Genomic DNA, 18,886 nt, shown 5'->3' on the forward strand with positions numbered 1-18,886 from the left:
TGGGTACAGCAATTCAAGTCAGAGTGAGAATGACATATTCTATTATGTTGGGATTATGGAACCAATAGTTGTTGAGATGACTAGTAAAAGAAATTCATGCTTAATGTTAAATATTTTTGTTCTTTGAACAGAGGAAATGGTGAAATTATTCAATGACTACGATCCAGGAAACTATTGTCCATTGTAAGACTGTATGAAACCAAAATGGTACAAATAGTGTCTGTTCCTAATGTAATTAAACAGACATTAGGCATAACATTCATACAGTATGACCTATTTATATTTATGATCATTATAGAGCACAAGGATCATCCTGTATAAAACTGTTGCATTACACCACCAACCATCATGTCGGATCACCAAGGTCATACGTACCAGGACTAGAACAACATCAATGCACCCTGTCAGTGTTAAGTTGAGGTGAGGTACAGTGGGATCAAAGATCTGTATTACATGTTGCTTTCGCTGTAATTTGATTGATTATTAACGTTGATTAATAGCTGAAAGGTGCTGAACCACAAAAAGGTTGTATCCAATATGTTCAAAGTCACAGAAGCTTTCTAGAAAATGGTTGGAGCCTACGGAAAAAGAAAATGGGATCTATAAATGACAAAGAACTGAAAGTTGAAATAGTATGTTGAAATAGAGAAATGTAAAATTAAAAAAAAGTTAAATATGGTCTTGGCCAGCAGATGAAGTTATTTGAAATTGATTTTTGGATGATTATCTGAAACTCAACACAGCTTCACTTGACGACAATCCAGACCAAGTTGTTTTTGGGGCTTTGCTCACAAAAACGTAATATCTGACCTATGAAGTCAGGGTTGTACAGTAGATTTGTTACTTCTGTTGGAACCTTTTTTGACATTATCACACACTGGGAAATAACTCGATAATCAGCCCCGTTGTGTCCAGCATGGTGGAAGTTGTAGCCAGTTGTAACCTGTAATACTCTTAAGCTTAAATAGTTATTGTTTCACTCGTTAATACTCTAAAATATGTAAATGTGTTTAATACTTTTATTTTGTAATACTTTGCAATCTGCAAAAGTCATACAATATGCTTAAAGGTCACATCAATAAAACAGTGGGCAGTTATTGTTCTAATTTTAGTCTGTCAGTGGTTTTAAAAGTGATACTTGGCTGGAAAACAAGTTTCATTTGCATTCATGTTGCGTTCATAGTATGTTTACGGTGCAGGTGCTGTGCTTCTAGCAGAGAGGAGAGTGGGAACGCTGGTGCTTCTGCCTTCTGGGATGTCGGCGCTGTCAGACAGTCATAACAGGACAAACGCTCTGTTTTTAAAATGGAATAAAGCTTTTAAAATAATGGATTGGCCTCCGTGGAACAATCCACTCAGCTGTTCAGCTCCCAGAGCCACGTTTAAACGCTTTATCACCAGTACAGAAATGAGATGAATACACTGAGATTCACACTCACTGTACTGTGATAAGTGCCTCATGCCCCATCTGCACTTTGTAATGAGTGGAGCCCTGATCCCTGATGGGAGACGGATGATCCCAGTAAGACCATGAAGCGAGGCAGCTGATGGAGACTGACAGCCCCTACGTTCATAGACGCTGCCACGGCTCATGAGCAGTGGTGTCCCGCTCCGTCTACAGTAATGTGCCTGTTAGCTAACGGGGAGCCCTAATGATTCCTGAGGTCTAATACGGCATCAAAGCTTCAACCTATGGAACCTGAAATAATCATCCTGAGGAGTGCAGCTTTAATCCAGTAATGAGTCACTGCTCAGGCGAGTGAGGCCTGTTTTAACTCTGCACCCTGCTAGTCCATACTGTACATGCATGTCTCAACTCTCTCATTCCTCCTTAAAAATGCCCCGTCAGCCTGATCATTTAACACCACCTCTATCTCAACGGACCCAACATCTAGTCTGAGTCTGATCCCCTGAAATCCGAAGCTGGAAGAAACTTGCCAGAGGGAGGAAAAGAGAAGAAAGTGAGTGACTAAAGGCAACACATCCATGTTTTCACCAGTGTACAAACCAGTGCAACAGTTATTATATAGTAATTTATTAATTTTGGTGAATGTCTTCTGAAGGGCAATTTACAGCTTTTGCCAGAATCATAGTACAATACTTTATAATTACAACATTTACAGGCGCAGTTCTGTTTGTCTTTTCACATGAAACGATGGACATGAGCCGAGTCGGGAACAGAATTATGTAGCAAACACAGGAACTGGAGACGGAGCGAATCCTTCTCAACCGCCGGCGTCAAACTCGCTCAGTGTCTCAATCAGTCATTTCAGCAGACAGACGAGAGGATACAGTCAAAGAAAAAGTATCACAAGAGTTGTTCACCTAAAAATCAACCCTGCTTCACTCACGGTGTCAGTTATTCTGGATGTTATTGTCCAAAACTCAAAGAAGCAGACTTTAAACACAGACGAGAATTGACAGCACGTGTGTGAAGATGAGCGGAATTACACAGACCCTGGGTTTCATTCAAATGTGGAGCAGAAGCGTTTTGTATTCAAAGTTTTCACTCAGTCTCATTTGTATTCCACAACATTCATCCTATAATAGAAAAGATAAAATATGCAAATTTAAAGATGTAGAGTGCTTCCAGATAGCAATTTGAAGGTTAAGATTGATTCAGCAATATCCACTGTTTCTATATCCAGACAAAGAAAGGAAAGCAACGTTTTTTTTTTTTTCAACAAGGGATGAATTAATAAAAGGTTACCGAAAAACCATAAAATCCTAAACTTCACTTTCTCAAAGCTCCCATTCAACAAAATGAAGTTGTGAACAAAAGCGGAGTGATTTCAATAGGAGTCCGGGCAGCGTGTTCCTGCAAGTCTCCGACAATAACAAAAAGCTTAAATCTCAACTGTTGCTGAGGGCCCGCGTTTAATCGCTTCTATTGTTAATTTATCTGCTCAGCCTTCCTCAGGGTTTAATTTATCTGTGTGTTCCACCCTAAAGGCCACAGCCGCAGCATATTAGTTCTCCACTCCTGGCTGTTAGGTACAGTATTACTAAACCAAACCCCCTTTAGCTCAACAAGCCGAAAGTTAAATGATGGAAAATTAATGTTTGGATTTGAGGAAGCATATTCATTAATAATTTAAAGAGCCACTTCCAAATAATAAATAAAGAAATGAATAAATAAACAAGCAGGCAGGCAAACACCAACAAAACACACTTTTCCCAGTGTTTTTAGTAGAAATGTCTCTTTACTGTAAATCCAGTGTCTAATTCAGCCTTATTTTTGAAAAATTGTCTGATACAAGTTATTTTCCCACACTGTTGTTTTCCAAAAGAATGTGGAGGAGGAGCAGTGTGGGCTCTGACACCTGTGGCTGCAGCTGGAAATGACCACGCGGTTGACACAGTCAAGCGTTGGCGCCGCTGTTTGTGACTTGAGCCTTATTTCTGGCAAAATATAGAGATTTGACTCCTCCATCCTCAGAGACAAGAGATGTTTCAGCCCAGGTCTGCACCAGCGGCAAAGTTCCTCTTCCTGTTCCACAAACTCTGCGTTTGACTCTTCTAACTCAAAATTTCCAGTGTTGAAAAAATACTTTTTTTTACTCTTAAAAGTAGCCTTTCTTCCACACTTTGCATGTCTTTAGTTGTCTGATGTGCTTTAGCGTCCTCTGGGGAGTTTAACACACCTCCAAGATTCCCACAGGAAAATCCTGAAAGATTCATTCAGCTCAGTTTCGGTGTGAAGGAACCAGAATAGTGAGGGTGGTAGAGGTGATGTAAAACAGTCTCTCTGTCCCGACACAGTGTTTCCCAAACACGGCAGATCAGCAGTACAGACATGTGAGCTAAAGCACGGTGGCGTTGTGGCCCTCCATCCTGGGCAGCCTGGGGTCCTGCACGGTTCCCATGGTGACCAGAAGCGGACGGCTGTCCTCAGATGTACCTGGCCGACCCAGGGTCACTGAGGAGGGAATGGAAGCACCCCGCTGGTGAGCTGCTAAGGGGGGCATGGAGGTGCCTTGTTGGGGGGGAGGAGGTGGAGGCGGGTTGGGGGAGCCGTGGCCGGCCTCCAGGGGCAGGCCCTGCTCCTGGTAGCCGTAGCCAATGTTCCCACAGGGGAACCTTCTCAGTCTGTAGAGGGGCACTGGGGGGAGGGTGGCCGTGTCTAAAAGCAGCGGTGACTGGGCAGCAGGTGGTGGTGGTGGGGGTAACAGAGGCCTACAGAGACCCTGCTGCTGCTGCTGCTGCTGCTGATGGTGGTGCAGCAGCTGCAGCTGGTGCTGCTGCTGGAGCTGATGCTGAAACTGCTTGTGCTGGTGCTGCAGACCCAGCGCCCCTGCAACCTCAGCCACTGTCCGGCCCACGTGCTCCTGCCCCTCGCCAGGCACCCTGCCACTGCTGCCGCCCGCTGCCCCCACCCCTCCCTGCCTCTGCTGCTTCCTCTGCTGCTGCTGCAGGAACCACGAGCCGTACGTGGGGTTCCACAGACTGGTGCTCTTCCCCCCGTGGCCGTCTTTCTCCGGCAGGTGGCCCTGGGTGAATGCCAGGTTGATGTGGCCGCCCTCAGGGCCGGGCTGGGGGCTGACGTGAGCTCCCTTGGCAGTGAGTGTAGAAATGGCTGTGGAGGTGACTGTGTTAGTGGTCGTCATGGCGATGGAGGTCTGCGTGTGGGGCTGCGGGTGGAGGTATGGGGCTGGAGTTGAGCTGATGTGGGGCTGAGCCGGCACCGGTGCTTTGGTCTCTGACGCTGCGGCCGTCACGGCAGCGTGCTCCCCACATCGGCGGTTCTCCTCTGTAGGGTAGGATGGTGGCGGCTGTGGAGGGTTCCCATCAGGCACCTGGGCATTCACCAGTACGGTGGAATCTGAGGGGTCATCAGCACGGACCGGTACGTGCTCCTCCTCCTCAGGAACGGGCCCATACTCTATAGGCAATGGCATGGTCACCACATCGGGGTCCTAAAACAGACAATGAGCCGTCAGTTCCTTTATATGATTAAAGCCATTTATAATTTTCATTGCATAAGACATAAACATTAAAATTAATTTATTAATATAATATTAATATATAATTTATTAATTAATTAACAAAAATAAGTTCCACTGTCACCTGTAAGCAGTAGTCGATCCTCTCCAGGATAGTGGAGAAGTTGGGTCTGTCCTCAGGCTGGTGCTGCCAGCTCTGAGTCATTATGCGATACCTAAAGACACACAAAATAAAATGTGACATCATCAAATGTCAAATTCATACAGATGGCAAGAAAGAAGAGTTTCTATTTGTTTCTTAAAAATGGTTTCAGTACTGAATTTAGTAGGAACTTATACTTGTCTCAGGCCTCCGTGGTTTTCATGGTTCATACTGTATGTGAACTGTACAACTGAGGATAAGCAAACTCAGACCTCACAGTGTTTACGTCATCCTGTCTGTGTGGTCAATGTGCGTGTGTGGATCCGCACTTACACCGGCCCGGGGCAGTTCTTGGGTGGGTCCATTCTTCCACCATTGGTTACAAACTCCAGCACCTCTTGGTTACTGCGGCTCGGATACGGCATGTAGCCCAGTGAGAATATCTCCCAGAGAAGAACACCAAATGACCTTAGAGAGGCAGATGATTGGGGAGGATTAGGCACAGGAAGCGGCAGCAAGTCACTGATAACAAGCTCTAGAAATCATAAGCATCATCAGAACCGAGGAGATCCAGATGAAAGCAGATAAAAGCAGAGGACGAGGGGCAAGGAATTAAAAAACATTAGCTGGGATCAAAGCACAGAGAGTTGAAAAGCAGAAAGCGAGCGAGCGAGCGTCTGTGACAGCACAGTGGGAGCCTCACCACGTGTCTGTTTTAGATGTGAAGATTCCCTCCATGAAGGCTTCAGGTGGCATCCACTTGACTGGCAGCATGGCACGCCCCCCCTTCCTGTAGTAGCTGGCTCTGCACAGGCACAGACACACAATGTGATTTAGAACCAATACAACATTGTTCTAAACATGAAAAAGGGAACACTTAAGAAACCCAACATTTGAGGGTTTGCAGTGCCGTTTCCATGGTAACACCACTGTCTTTAAAAGAAAGAGAAGTTCTCACATGCGGCAGTTAATTTGCTGTTTGTCAGCAGTAACATGCCAGTGATCCTCTCCAGCCGAGCCACGTCTCTGCATGTGAAGAACAGTCACTGCGAGGTTCAAGGCCTGTGCTGCTGATGTCCATCATGCTGTTAACAGGTGTCAGCTGGGTTCCAGGAGGAAACTCCCTGAGTCGGGGCAGTTTGTAGTACATTCTCCCAGTGACGCTGCCATGAGATGACACTAAACTGTCTAAAGACTTTTTTAATAAGCACGGCTGTAAACGCCTGCAGACGCTGGACTGGAGGGGAGCGCCGCCAGCTGCCGTGCGTTCACGGGGTCTCTCTGGTGAGAGAACCCCCACGGACATGCACCTGCATGTGTGCTGTACTACAGCATCCTTACATGTTGAGCTCGGCTAAAATGACCAGGATGGAAACATAGAAATGTAAGAAGTATGGGGGGAACAAACCTTGTTAGATACAGCAGGGTTTTAGTGTATTGAGGATTTCAGCCTGAAACTCTGCAGCCTCTGTCGTTAAAGCTCTTTGTTCTGCTTTGCTTAAGGTAAAACCATTTGCTACTGTAGAGACTCCAAGCTGCGGCAGTGATCCGAGGACAATATCTATGATGCTTTACGCTGTCAGATATTAGGGTTAAAAAGAAAGCAGATAGAAGTTAGCCTTAAGGACAGTGAAAGTGTAATCAATGGAGCAGGCAAAACAATCAGAGGTTGCGTCTGTTTGCTGCCGACCACTGCAGGGCTGTCGCACGGATCCCTGCCTGACGCCCCGACCTGCAACAACACAATCAACTGAGGATGTGACACATTCTCCCTCATTTTTAGGGCTGCAGTATAGGGAATCGCCTCCTGCAGCTTTTCTCTGCATCCCACTAATATTTTGATTATCCCACTAAAGGAAACAGTGAAGGGAAGCAACCTGAACCCCAATGCACACGATTTTATTGCAATACTATATTTTAACAGCAACTGCCCTTTCTGACCTCTGAGTAAATGTCATCTTTTGGCCTGTCCAGTTCATTTTTCAGTGTTTGGATATTACTTTCCAGTCAGTTATCTGTCTGTTTAAAACAGGGATCCGGTGATAAGATGTAGAGCACGAGACCCATAATCCCTCGATCAAAGGCTCGACCTGGGTTTTTCTGGACTTATTTATTCTTGCTGCTAACACCACCCAACCACACTGAAAGCTGAGCCTCAGATTAAGGAGGGTTTAATGCATTCCCAGGAAATCCATCACACAAATGGAGGTGTTTTATACGGGGGCTCGTGTCTGTGCGCAGCGAGGACGAAGGAAGACAGAAAAGTATTAGAGGGAAAACTAACAGCGGGAGGCAGAGGCACAGAGCAGGAAATTAAAATAGTAGAACATGCACCTGAGGACAGAGCTCAACGTCTATGTTAGCACCGAGGTATGCGAGTCTGACATTATTAGAGGCATCCTGACGTCGTGCTATACCGCACTGTTAATCATCCCTATAGGAACTGAATATAGGCAACACGTCACTTCTTGTGTTGGAGCAGTGAACATAGTCTCTTCATAGCAGCTGTGCACTTTGGGATAATTACTGACTGGCAGCTATTGTTTAAACAGCATCACTGGTGCTGGAGCGGCTGTGGAATATACAAGGCTGACATTAAACCCTGCACTGACCCCATGCTGTGTCACGGCCGCATCATGGAACAGCAACAATAACACAATAGGATAGTTATCGTGTCTGAAACAGCCGCGCCAGCTACGAACACGACGCCCAGATGAAACCAAAGCACAGCGAGACACCTGAAAGCCTGACATGAGCAATTAAATCAGCAGCTCCCAACGCGGCTCCCCGAGGGCAGCGTCGTGTGGGTGCTTTGAGAGCGACGTCGCTCCCGTGCGAGTATCCAACGGCTAAATGTTGTGACACGGTTCCCCTCTCTCACTCCTCACCCCACATGAAAGGCTTCAGAGTTCACCCCCCGCTGGGTTGTGCATTTGTTGAAACAGTGTCACATGAAACGGTTAAAAGGTCTGTGCTGAGACCCTAAAGGTGAGTCTTTACAGCAACACTGTAATAGGATGGTGAATATTGCATATAAAGGTGCAGTACAGCATGTATGATGTTTACAGGAGTAAGCAACCTCAGCAATAACCTCCTATAACTTTGGAGGAAACAACGATCTGTATGCTCGATCAGGCTTCTCAGTGCAGATGAGGATAATAAAGCGATCTCGCTGCTCGGAGCTTCTTCGCTCGTCTTTAAAGAGCAGCTCTGGTTCTGCTCCTGCATTTTGATTTGCCACACCTGAAGAGTTTCACTTGGGCAAATAGGATAAATTAACAATTGGAAATGGTTTTAGCTGAAGTGACTGTGTAGAAAGCAGCGCCACTGCACGGAGAGAATGCTGATGTTCAGGCCCGAAGCAGGAAGAATGTTTGTCTCAACCATGTTACGATTGACCAGCCTGACCAGTTTGGAATGAAATGGGCCTGTGTGGTCTCTCTGAACCCAATTAACAGATTCAAGTTGTTTTATACCACTCAGTAATTTGCCTTGCAGTTGTACCTGTAAATGTCTCGGGCCATTCCGAAATCCCCAATCTTGGCAACGCGGCCCGGTCCTTTGCAGGTCAGTAGGCAATTCCGAGCTGCAATGTCCCTGAAAGAAGGAGGAGGAAAGACAACACACCATTATACAAACGAGGTGCGGTGTGCTGCTGAACATCTATAGGAAGCTCCTACCACTAAACGCCTAGAGACGCTCCCCTGTTGGATGCAGCTGCTGCCCGGGGCGAGCTGGTAAACTGTATAGAAGCGCTGCCCACACGGTGCATTCAGGGGTCCACCGTTTGTACAGGGACTGAGTTAGTAGAGAAATTCATACGGTTCATATTTACACTGCTCTGGGTTGGTTATTGTTTGAGAGAATTCAGTGGTTCACGCTGCGTCTGGGGAAAAGGAAATGAAGGCTGCATTGTATTCTGCTCCCCAGGCGTCTAACTTCCCTCACATTTTTAGAAGTGACGTCGTGAACGCACTGCTTTTCATCAAAGTGTGCGCTGGGGCCGATAAATAACCAGGATTTAACATAAAAAATAACAGCATGTGACATCGAGCTCCGACTGGAGCACGAGAGGGCTTGAAATGAAAACACTAGTCGCTGCTCCAACCCCAGCGCTGAGCTGTGAGTGTGAGGAGGGAACACATTGTTTTGATGTTTAGCCTCCACCCTCTGATTAACTCAGATGAGAAATGACACAATGAGGATAAAGTAACAGTTTAGACTGATTTAAGCTGAGAGACTCATAAGGCTGTATTATGCATGGTTGCCCCACTTCAATATGCCAGAAGTGCTTGGAACTCTGCAACTCATAAAATCATACAATAGCTCTGTTTCAAGTTTTCTGTTACATTATTTAGTGTGAAATAAAAACCATCCGGTTCGTTTTATTTCTTTCTACTTCAGTCCAAATTTACCCGAAGCAGGTAAATGTGTTGGTCACCATCAGCGTCACACCACAAACGATCCGGTTCAGGAACTAGTGGAACACTCAGTGCCTTTTGCATTTAGCTCCTTCAACCTGGAGCCTGAATTAATATAATCAGGGCATAACTACGGTCTGGATGTGGGAGAGCACTTACACAGACACCCTCACTTTTACAAGATCCCTCCTCATGAGGTGCTGTAGCTAAATCCAACTGGTCTTTGTTTAATGACTTGGAAGAATTTATGCAAATGATTAGGTTTTGCTTGTAGGCAAGGACGAGCCTTGGAATCCAGCAGTAGCTGTCACAGACTGCTGGCTGGGGGCTTAAGGGAAGGACACCGTGCTATTGTGCACGCAGCACAGCAACGTGAGCGCAGGCTGTTATTATAATGAAGCTAACTGGCCTCATGCTGTAGAGCTTATTTACAGTCAGCTTTAACGGCTTAAAGAACCATTTCGCTGCAGCGTTCGCAGAACAATCTGTGGTATTCCAGCACCTGCTGTCGCGTTTAACTACCAGACTCTCCCCGGCGCCGCTTCCTTCCAGGTGACTGTCTGGCACACCTGTTGTCAAATAAAGTAAGCCCAGATGAAGACGCGGCAGTGCGCTGCTTTCACTCAGCTCCAGCCGTGTGGTTTAACCTGCGCGCCGCCGCTCATCATCAGCGCTGAGGAAGAGTAGCTGCCTTTACTCGCCCCCAAGCAAACACACCCCGTAAAAACTGATACTAGCCTCAAGCACAGCATTAGGCTGAATGTTAATGCAGCTTTGGCAAAGGAATGCTGTGTAGAAGCTCACGAGCCTCTGGACAACAGGCGGCCATTAGGTGAACTGATGGGGCTTTGCTGTGCCATGTGGAGGCAAACGCGGCTTTAGAGGTCCTGGCTGTAATTGGCCAATTGCGGAGAAGTCAAAGACAGCATGTGCTTAAATTGTCTTGCTGCGATTCTAGGTGCAATTTTCTGCATTTCCTGTTTTGGTCTGGTATCAAATTATCCTGGACATCTAGAGAACATCTTTACGCGACAGGTTCAAGAGGAGCTTTTCCACCGTCGTCCGTCGCCCCCTCTGCTTCACGCAGCTCTGGATGCGGCCACGGACGAGGGTCACTCTGTTGACTTGTGCCTTGAATGTTGCCCGTGAAGAGGCAAGCCGGCAGCCCCATCTGGCTGCCGTGATGCTGAGCCCATCACTTGTCTTTTAGGCTTTAATGCGAGAAGCAGAAGGCATGCAGGGGCCATATGTTACACTTGGACGGAGGCAGGCAGCTCATCGCTTTAAGTAGAACTCAGCTGCGAGGAGGCCTGTGCACATTTGTATCCTGCGTGCGGCGACGGGAACGATTTGTCATCCGTTTAGTAAGATGACTATGAAGCTAACGATAAAGACTGTTGTTGATTCAGCACATGGGTGGATACATCTGGTGAACTACCTGTGTATAAACTGGTTCTCCTCCAGATACTGGCAGCCCTTAGCGATGTCTCTCGCTACATTGAGAAGGTCAACCATGGTCAGGCTTGAAGGATGCTCCTGGAAGGAGAGAGAGAGAGAGAGAGAGAGAGAGAGAGAGAGAGAGAGAGAGAGAGAGAGAGAGAGAGAGAGAGAGAGAGAGAGAGAGAGAGAGAGAGAGAGAGAGTACACTGTGAGTAAAACTAAGGCAATAAAGAATAAAGAGACATGAACTTTCTTGTTTGCTCTGATAACGCTGACTTACTTTCCAACTGTTCCAGGTACGCAACTAAGTTGTAAAATCACAACTTGAGAATATTCTTTTTCTTTCTTTCTTTGTCTTTCAAGTTTGTGAAACTTTTTAACTACATAAAACTGTAAACGATCAAACCTCCCACTTTAATGTTTACAGTACTTTAAACAGCCCCAGTCCAGTAACTGCCCTCTGGATAATGACCTGCCCTATTAACACATGGGTTCCATTGTGCATTGCATTGATTCTATAGCTGACTGAATAAGGTCCATTTAATGACTGTACCATTTGCTCCAGACATTTGCATTGGTGCATGTAGTACAGTTCTAAATGTCTGAAGACCAATATAATGCGTTCATTTCTGAGGCTAAAAAGAAATCCCAGCACTTGAGTGGCCAAAAAGTGGAGTCTCACCAGCCGGGGCCTCGTCTCCCTCAGGAAGGTCTTGAGGTCTCCTCCTGCCATGAGCTCCAGCAGGATGAAGCGGGGCATGGCCTGCAGACTGACGCCTATGCAGCGCACAATGTTCTGGTGGCTGAACTTACTGCAAGCACAGAACCGCAGCGGGCATGTGAGCGTCAGGAAGGTTTATAGGAAGGAGCAGAATTTGTGTGGATGGCTCCTACCTGATAATAAGTGCCTCCATGAGGAAGTCTAATTCATCTTGCTCAGAGCAAACCTCAGGTAGGGTCTGTTTAAAATAGCAAAACGATATTGCCTCATAATTAACTGGTTAGAAAACACCTTAGTTCTTAAATTACAGAATGATACATAAAATAATAATAAATACAAAGAAGGTGGACATGATTAAACAGAACAGTAACTGTTTTGTATTCACCTTTACTGCCACTTGCAGCGGGCTCTGTTCCCCTGGTATCCCCACTGCCAGACCTTCATACACTTCACCAAAAGCCCCGTGGCCCAGACCCCTGGACAAACACACGTTTCCATTATCATTATCACTTAGGGTTGAATTCATATTTTAGGCACTGAGGTGAACTGTCAGACTTAAATCAGAGACTCAAGGGGAGAGTCAGGATTCGCTGGAAAGCTCACACATGGAGCAAATTGCCTGGTAAAAAACTGAGAGCTTTGCTGAACATCATTCTTTGATTTCATTAGCGCAGACGGTCCAGATGAGTTGTTCATCAGCTTTTCAACCCACAAACACTGTTTGCTGCGTTATGTCATGCTGCAGGTGTGAGATTGTGAACTTTTGCTTGATTTATGATTTGCATAAGTTGGAAAACTGTAAAACATTCATGGGTCACAAGAAAAATGAATCATAAAGATTCCGAAAGAATGATAAACTGGTGAACTATAGAGAGAGATGCAATAAAAAGTAAGGAGAGCGGCCACTTGGGTGGCTGCAGTGGACACAGAGTCAGACTTTGCTCTTTAATATTTCAAGCTTTATTTAACGGCTGCCTCTCTCACTACCCTAAATTTATGAGTCCACCTTACTGAAAGGATTTGTCCTGGTGAATTTTTATTATAACTACGGAGAGTAGTTAGAGGGCAGATCAGATCCTGTTATCCATGAAACAGTAATTCGGCACTTCATCAGGAGCAGGTGAGGCTTCACCTGGTCAGGGAGATGTTCCTCCGGGGCACCTCCTTCAGGTCGTTGACGGACGCCGTCTTTCCGGCAAAGCAGTAGTTGGGGTTGTAGTCAGTCATGATGGTGGAGGCCCGCAGCTTACTGAGCTTACAGTCTGGACTCTGCAGCTCCAACTGAATAGACTGCAGCTCTGTGTGTTTACGCCTGTACACTGGAGAGACAAAAATGCAAGATGAGACTCAGTCCAAGCAAAAATGACTTCACTGCCTGATGGAAAAGTCAGTTTTCCTTGTAGCTTTGTGAATGTTCCTTATATGATTGTGATGATGAACAAATGTCCATGTGCAAACACAACCAGCCAAAAACAAACAATTCAGGGTACTTAGAGCTTCTTTCTCTGGATTGCAGAGTTTAGGTAGTACAGTAAAGCCCACAGCATAAAGCAGTGCTGCTCCTCTAAACCACACTACACAGAGCTTGAAGCCTCAAACTGGGCTGTGGACACATTAGTCACAGAGGAAACTGTTTATGTGCAGGGATTTGTGTGTGTATGTCTGGAGTTATTTATTTACCAAGTGCTGTCTAATGTACGAGTGCTGTCAGCCCCCAGCTAAGCAGCCATCCATCATTAACGTGTTTCATTCATCATGGAGGGAGCCCCACACCTCCTCTGCCTCCCCCGTCTCAACCACTGCTGTGCATGCGTGGGTGTAGGTGGGAGTCTGGGAGTGTGGAGTGAGAGCGGGTGTGTATAGGAGATGATGGCTCAATGAGTGCATACAGTATAGTATGTCTGGCTGTAATGGCCTGGAGCAGGCTGTGTGTGTGTGTGTGTGTGTGTGTATGTGTGTGTGTGTGTGTGTGTGTGTGTGTGTGTGTGTGTGTGTGTGTGTGTGTGTGTGTGTGTGTACGTGTGTGTGTGTACGTGTGTGTCTGCGTCTGCTCTGGCAGCTGGGCTCACTTCCCCTTGTGACAACAACCTGCTGACCTGAAGGGTCATCTGAGAGAGACCAGGCATTGGTCTGCTGAACTCTGCAGTTACTGCAGGACACTCTGTTAGTGATGTAATGTGACCCTCTTAGTCACATTGTGGCAGAAGCCTCTATTCAACTAATTTTCTTTCTTGCTGTTCAGTTTGATCATTATCCTCTTTGTGCTGATGGCCCATCATACTGCATGAGTTCTCTGTCCTTCCATTAATTCTATTCTACAGATGTCTGGACCTATGGTTATAAAATGATTACGTAATACAAATCATCAGATTAATGATCTGATGGCTGGGTGGTGCAGTGGTTGCCGGACGGTGCCGGGTCTGACTTCAGAGTTGCCCAGGTTCCCTCCTGTGTGGAGGATGCATGTTCCCCCTGTGTCCAGACTTGGCTGTGGGTGTGAGAGTATGTGACAGACTGGCCACCTGTCCTATGGTAGACCAGTTTAATACACAATGATGATAATGCTGATGATAGTAATGATGATGCCCTGATCATCAGTGACTGTAAACCCCCAGCGGTGAAGCATCGCACGCTACCCATAAAATCATCTTGGTCTGCTCGTGCCATTTAATATTTCAAATTCACCTTCACTGAACATTTGTTTTAGTCCTAATCTGTCACTCTGTCAAAAGGTCTCTATGACGCCAATATCCTGCTTTTAATTAGCTGCTGACTGTTGTTCCACGCCCATCGTTCGTATGTTCCATTATTAATTTACATTCTTTACTAGCTTATTGAACTATTTACAGTTCTTTTATTTAAATGGTACTTTACAGTCACATTTTTTGAAAAAAAGCTTATTAATAGCATCAGCAACACTTCAAAGGTGTGATGTCACTGAAACAGATGCTCTGCTCACGTTGCTGCTGTCACAGACCTTCCATCTGTGCTTTAATTGATCACAGTAAAATAATTAAACTTCTCATAGGCTATGTCATTATATTTTATATATGTCTGCATTTTCCTCCTTCTGGTGATTAACTACATTATAATTGGTGAATCTAATGACTGATGCTCTGCTGCACAGATAAGGCGACTGAAATTAAGGGTCTATCATTCAAAGTGCAGCCGTCATACTTGCATCAACTAAGCCAAAACAAAGCACTGACTAAGAAATCACTAAGGGTGTGTGTGTGTGTGTGTGTGTGTGTGTGTGTGTGTGTGTGTGTGTGTGTGTGTGTGTGGCCATCTTGTCCAGAAATCTCATCAGCCTCAGAGGATATACCTGCTAACCCAAGTGTTATGCCACAGCTGGGACATGATTGCTGCAGTGAAGGTTATATTTTTACAATTTGTATGATTGCACACATAAGCACACATATCCCCAGTTCATGTCTTCACGATGGTATAGAGGAGCCAGTAGCTGATGCTGCTGGTCATACTTACTTATCATGACTCCAGACACAGCCAGCAACAGGGCAGCGATGAGGGCTGAGGTGCCCACAGACAGGCCCAGTGCCAGGTGGGAGAGGGACGGCTGGGGAGGCAGCAGGGGCCCCTCTGTAGGACACCAGAACAGCAGAGCTTCACTGTTATCTTCCCCCAGAGGAGTATTAACATTCACTTTGCAACTCCGATTCCTAACTTAATTAATGATGTGAAAACGGTGACACAACAGAGCTGAGGAGCAGCGCCGGCAGGTGCATGTCGATCTCAATTCACTCTGTCCGAGATGGGAGCACATCTGTGCACCATCAGAGATACTCAGGTACTCAGATTGTGGCTCTTTGACCTTCCATCACAGAATTATCTCATAATTTGTCATCTAACATGATATTTCACTTTGTGAATTGTATCAGATCTACATCCATGTACTGTATGTGTCACATTGATCAGATTAGAAGCCATAACTGTAGACGCTGCTCCCTGTCCGGTGGGGTTTGCTTTCATGGTTTCACACAGGAAGCCAAGCCTGATGGGGCCTAACAAGCGAAGCTAACTGCATGAACTCTGGCTCATTAGGCTCATCTACTGTGTAATGTCACTCCACCAGCATCCAGGTATTTCCTTTAGCCTAAATCCTTGACATAGTAAGATAAAGAGCTTTTATCTGATGGCAGCACAGAGATAAATTACAAAAGCACAGAAGCGTACTCGCACTGTCTCGTACTCCTGCAGGTGTATCCGTTTTTATTAACAGCTAATCCTACAATTGATAATTATTATGAATGATTAGGGTGCTATTAAAAAACATTTCCTCCGATGAAAATTCAATAAAGTACAGAGCCCCTTAGGCATAATTACGTTTGTGATTAACTCATTATCTATCCACTGAGTCACAGTCTATTACAGGTGTAATTACAGCTTCACTCATTTTTCTGCCTGGATTAATTTCAGTATTTGCGGCTGGCTGTCAGACCTGTAGCGTTGATGCAGGACACGCCGTCTGGTGCCAGGTTGAGGTCTTCGTCACAGTAGCACACAATGCCGTCATTGGTCTCGTGGCATTCATCGCTCTCGCAGTGGCTGCAGTTCTGCACGGGGCTGATGATCACCTCGCCGTCCCCTTCCATGGCTGTGGGCACACGCGCACATTAGACATCTAGAGTAGAACGATTCAAAGTCCACTGGAGGTGAGCTGAGGGAAAGAATGCGGGAGGTGTTGTTCTTCCTGTTAAACTACGGTATGTCCACACAGTTTCAAAGTTTAGCAGAAAGCAGCATTGATGATAAACATCTCCTTTTGGGGCGTCTTTTTAAACGGCCTGATTAAACTCAGCTGCCAATCCAGACGTGTCAGCCTGATTTACAGCACAGTTAGGAGCAAAGGAAAACATGGTGAATCCTGCAGATGTCACTCGTATTCATCTTTTACATGCATTGAGGTTTGATTCTTGTCGAGTCTGGGTTTAATGCGGCATCAGAATCCTACTGTAGCTGTTCAGCTTAGACATTTCCTTTTGGTTTCACCACCAGTGTGACCAGTCCAACAGCTGACTAAGGCTGGGTCACACCGTGCCCTCACATCTTTACTGTATGTCGCTAATGTTACCTTAAACCAAACAAAATCATGGATTCTGACTGGAGTTGCGCGACTCAGTGAAACAATCAGTTTTCTTCGGCTGATTTAAAACATACAAATATTCTTAATTGTAAACCACAGCGTGCGGCGGCAAATCAGTCTAACGGGCATTAATTATGGTCTGTCTGCGAAAGCTTGTTCTGTTTAGTAAGCACGGCAAACACACTCATCTGCAGAATCTATTTTTTCCCATCACTCTGTTATCTCTTCTATAAGCACAAATACATAAATCTAACTACAAAACACTTGAAAGATTCCGAAGGAAGAATATAAATGCAGCAGGTGCCGATGTTGGCTGCATACTGATGGAATCGTGATGTTCTGCAGTGTGGGTTTAAATGCAGTCTATAGACGCTACATCATGCTACTTAGAAAGGGAAAGGTGACAACCACTCCACTGCAGAGCCTTATCCATTTATGATTATGACTTATGATTTCATTTAGCAAAGATTAAACGACATATAACATATAAACAAAGCCTGAATCATTGCCTGATCAACAAATGTAGGAGCTGTGCAGTTGAGGGCTGCTTAGAGTGCCAGTGCTGACCCAGCTCCAGCACACGGTGGTGCTTGTTGTGTATATTGTCACTGTGCATGTGCCAGAAAAGTATATATTCACTCGTTCAGCACAACAACACCGTTTTTTTTCATACAGTATGTGCAAATCAAGATATCATTATCATTGAATGTTGGCAGCATATACCTGTCTCCATCTATTACAGTACTTCTCTGAGGGGGTCTGACGCATTATGTTTTCAGAGGACTGCAAACCAGGCAGCCTCTGTCTGTGTTAAATGAATGTTTATTGACCCTTAGTGTCTTTCAGGGTGCACGTCGGGGTTGTCGAAGATCACCTGCTGGGCACCTGCTGTCCAAACTGAGAATGGAATTACAGGTTGTAGCCATCAGGCACAAAAACCTTTAGAAGTCTGATCCTTACGCAGGATATTTGAGCAATTATTAAATTATAGACATTTCACCACTACATTACTATTCTGTTAGATGATGACTCATATATCAACTCGCTGGTCATGAATTTTCTGAAAGGCATGATGGTGCAGTGGTGTCTCTGTACAGTACGTTTATTAGAGCAGATGCTCGTCTAATTTCAGAGGACTCGAGACAAGATGCCTGTGGTAAGACCTAAAAACCAGTAGAGCAACAGAAAGTTCTAAGGACTCATGAAACAAAAAACAAACTCTATCAAAATGAAGAAATGGAAGAGTGTGAGGATTAAGAGGAACAGCTCCCAACCCTCACCCAACACCTCATCTATCAAACATGGAGCTGCTTCTGTTGTTTGGACACGTCTGGTTCGACTGGCAGCTTATACACTTATAGTTTGCAACATTATTTACCGTTGCAGTACAGCATGACCCCGGGCACTGTAATAAAGTTATACAAAAATAATTAATTAAAGATAAACAGCTACACATTAATCACATCTTCATTGGTTTATATTAAATCCATTATTCTCATGGTGCCATTGTCCATGTACTGAACCTAAGTGTAAATGTTCTCATTTCTAATATTCATTCAGGTTTAGTTTAAGGTAAGTTTGTTGTGAAAATGGTGCACACATATTGTATTCATGATGAACAACATGAATCAAAGTATTATATTTAGAGACAAAAGCAGGATAAGGTGTTTTAGTTAGTAAAGGTAAAATTCTGTGTTGTTTATTTACAGCTTAAAATAAATTTTGATGTTTTTCTTCTCCACAGGAAATGAAGTAATGTCAATAACACATTGAAGACTGTGGTTGTTGGAGGAGACACAGTTTCACTGGACATAAGTCATCTAGAAGTGTGTGTAAGAGCCAACTAAGACCGTTTTAAAAAGCCATTTGTCTATATCCTTGTTCTATAGAGATCGGTGAAAAGGGAATTTAAGATAATACATAGCTTTTTAACAGTCGTATCACTTCTCACCATAGTACGGCTGGACGTGTCCCTCCAGTTAAAATGTTGATCAGAAACCTATAGTAGATCAAATGTCCAGTCTCTGACGAACAACTCTACAACAAATCTACAATACTGCAAATTGTTTTAAAATCCTGGCTTGATGTCACAGAGTGTCCCTTTCCCATTAGTAA

General features: G+C 45.0%; 1 protein-coding gene across 3 annotated transcripts in view; it reads right to left on the minus strand.

The window, feature by feature from the left end:
* Positions 1-2,014: 2,014 nt before the first annotated feature.
* alk (ALK receptor tyrosine kinase) overlaps positions 2,015-18,886 on the minus strand; it is a 229,898-nt gene continuing 213,026 nt past the window's right edge. For all 3 annotated transcript variants that reach the window (XM_029139744.3, XM_029139745.3, XM_029139746.3), the window contains exons 18-29: positions 16,127-16,282; positions 15,154-15,267; positions 12,800-12,986; positions 12,053-12,143; positions 11,841-11,905; positions 11,629-11,758; positions 10,945-11,042; positions 8,590-8,682; positions 5,789-5,890; positions 5,419-5,553; positions 5,068-5,158; positions 2,015-4,916 (exon numbers count right to left, since the gene is read on the minus strand). In XM_029139744.3, the coding sequence (XP_028995577.1) occupies positions 3,804-4,916; positions 5,068-5,158; positions 5,419-5,553; positions 5,789-5,890; positions 8,590-8,682; positions 10,945-11,042; positions 11,629-11,758; positions 11,841-11,905; positions 12,053-12,143; positions 12,800-12,986; positions 15,154-15,267; positions 16,127-16,282 (2,375 nt within the window). In that variant the 3' untranslated portion in view covers positions 2,015-3,803. The remainder of the gene's footprint in view (positions 4,917-5,067; positions 5,159-5,418; positions 5,554-5,788; positions 5,891-8,589; positions 8,683-10,944; positions 11,043-11,628; positions 11,759-11,840; positions 11,906-12,052; positions 12,144-12,799; positions 12,987-15,153; positions 15,268-16,126; positions 16,283-18,886) is intronic.

The sequence above is a fragment of the Betta splendens genome, chromosome 22, assembly GCF_900634795.4.
Source record: "Betta splendens chromosome 22, fBetSpl5.4, whole genome shotgun sequence".
Classification (NCBI taxonomy): Eukaryota; Metazoa; Chordata; class Actinopteri; order Anabantiformes; family Osphronemidae; genus Betta; species Betta splendens.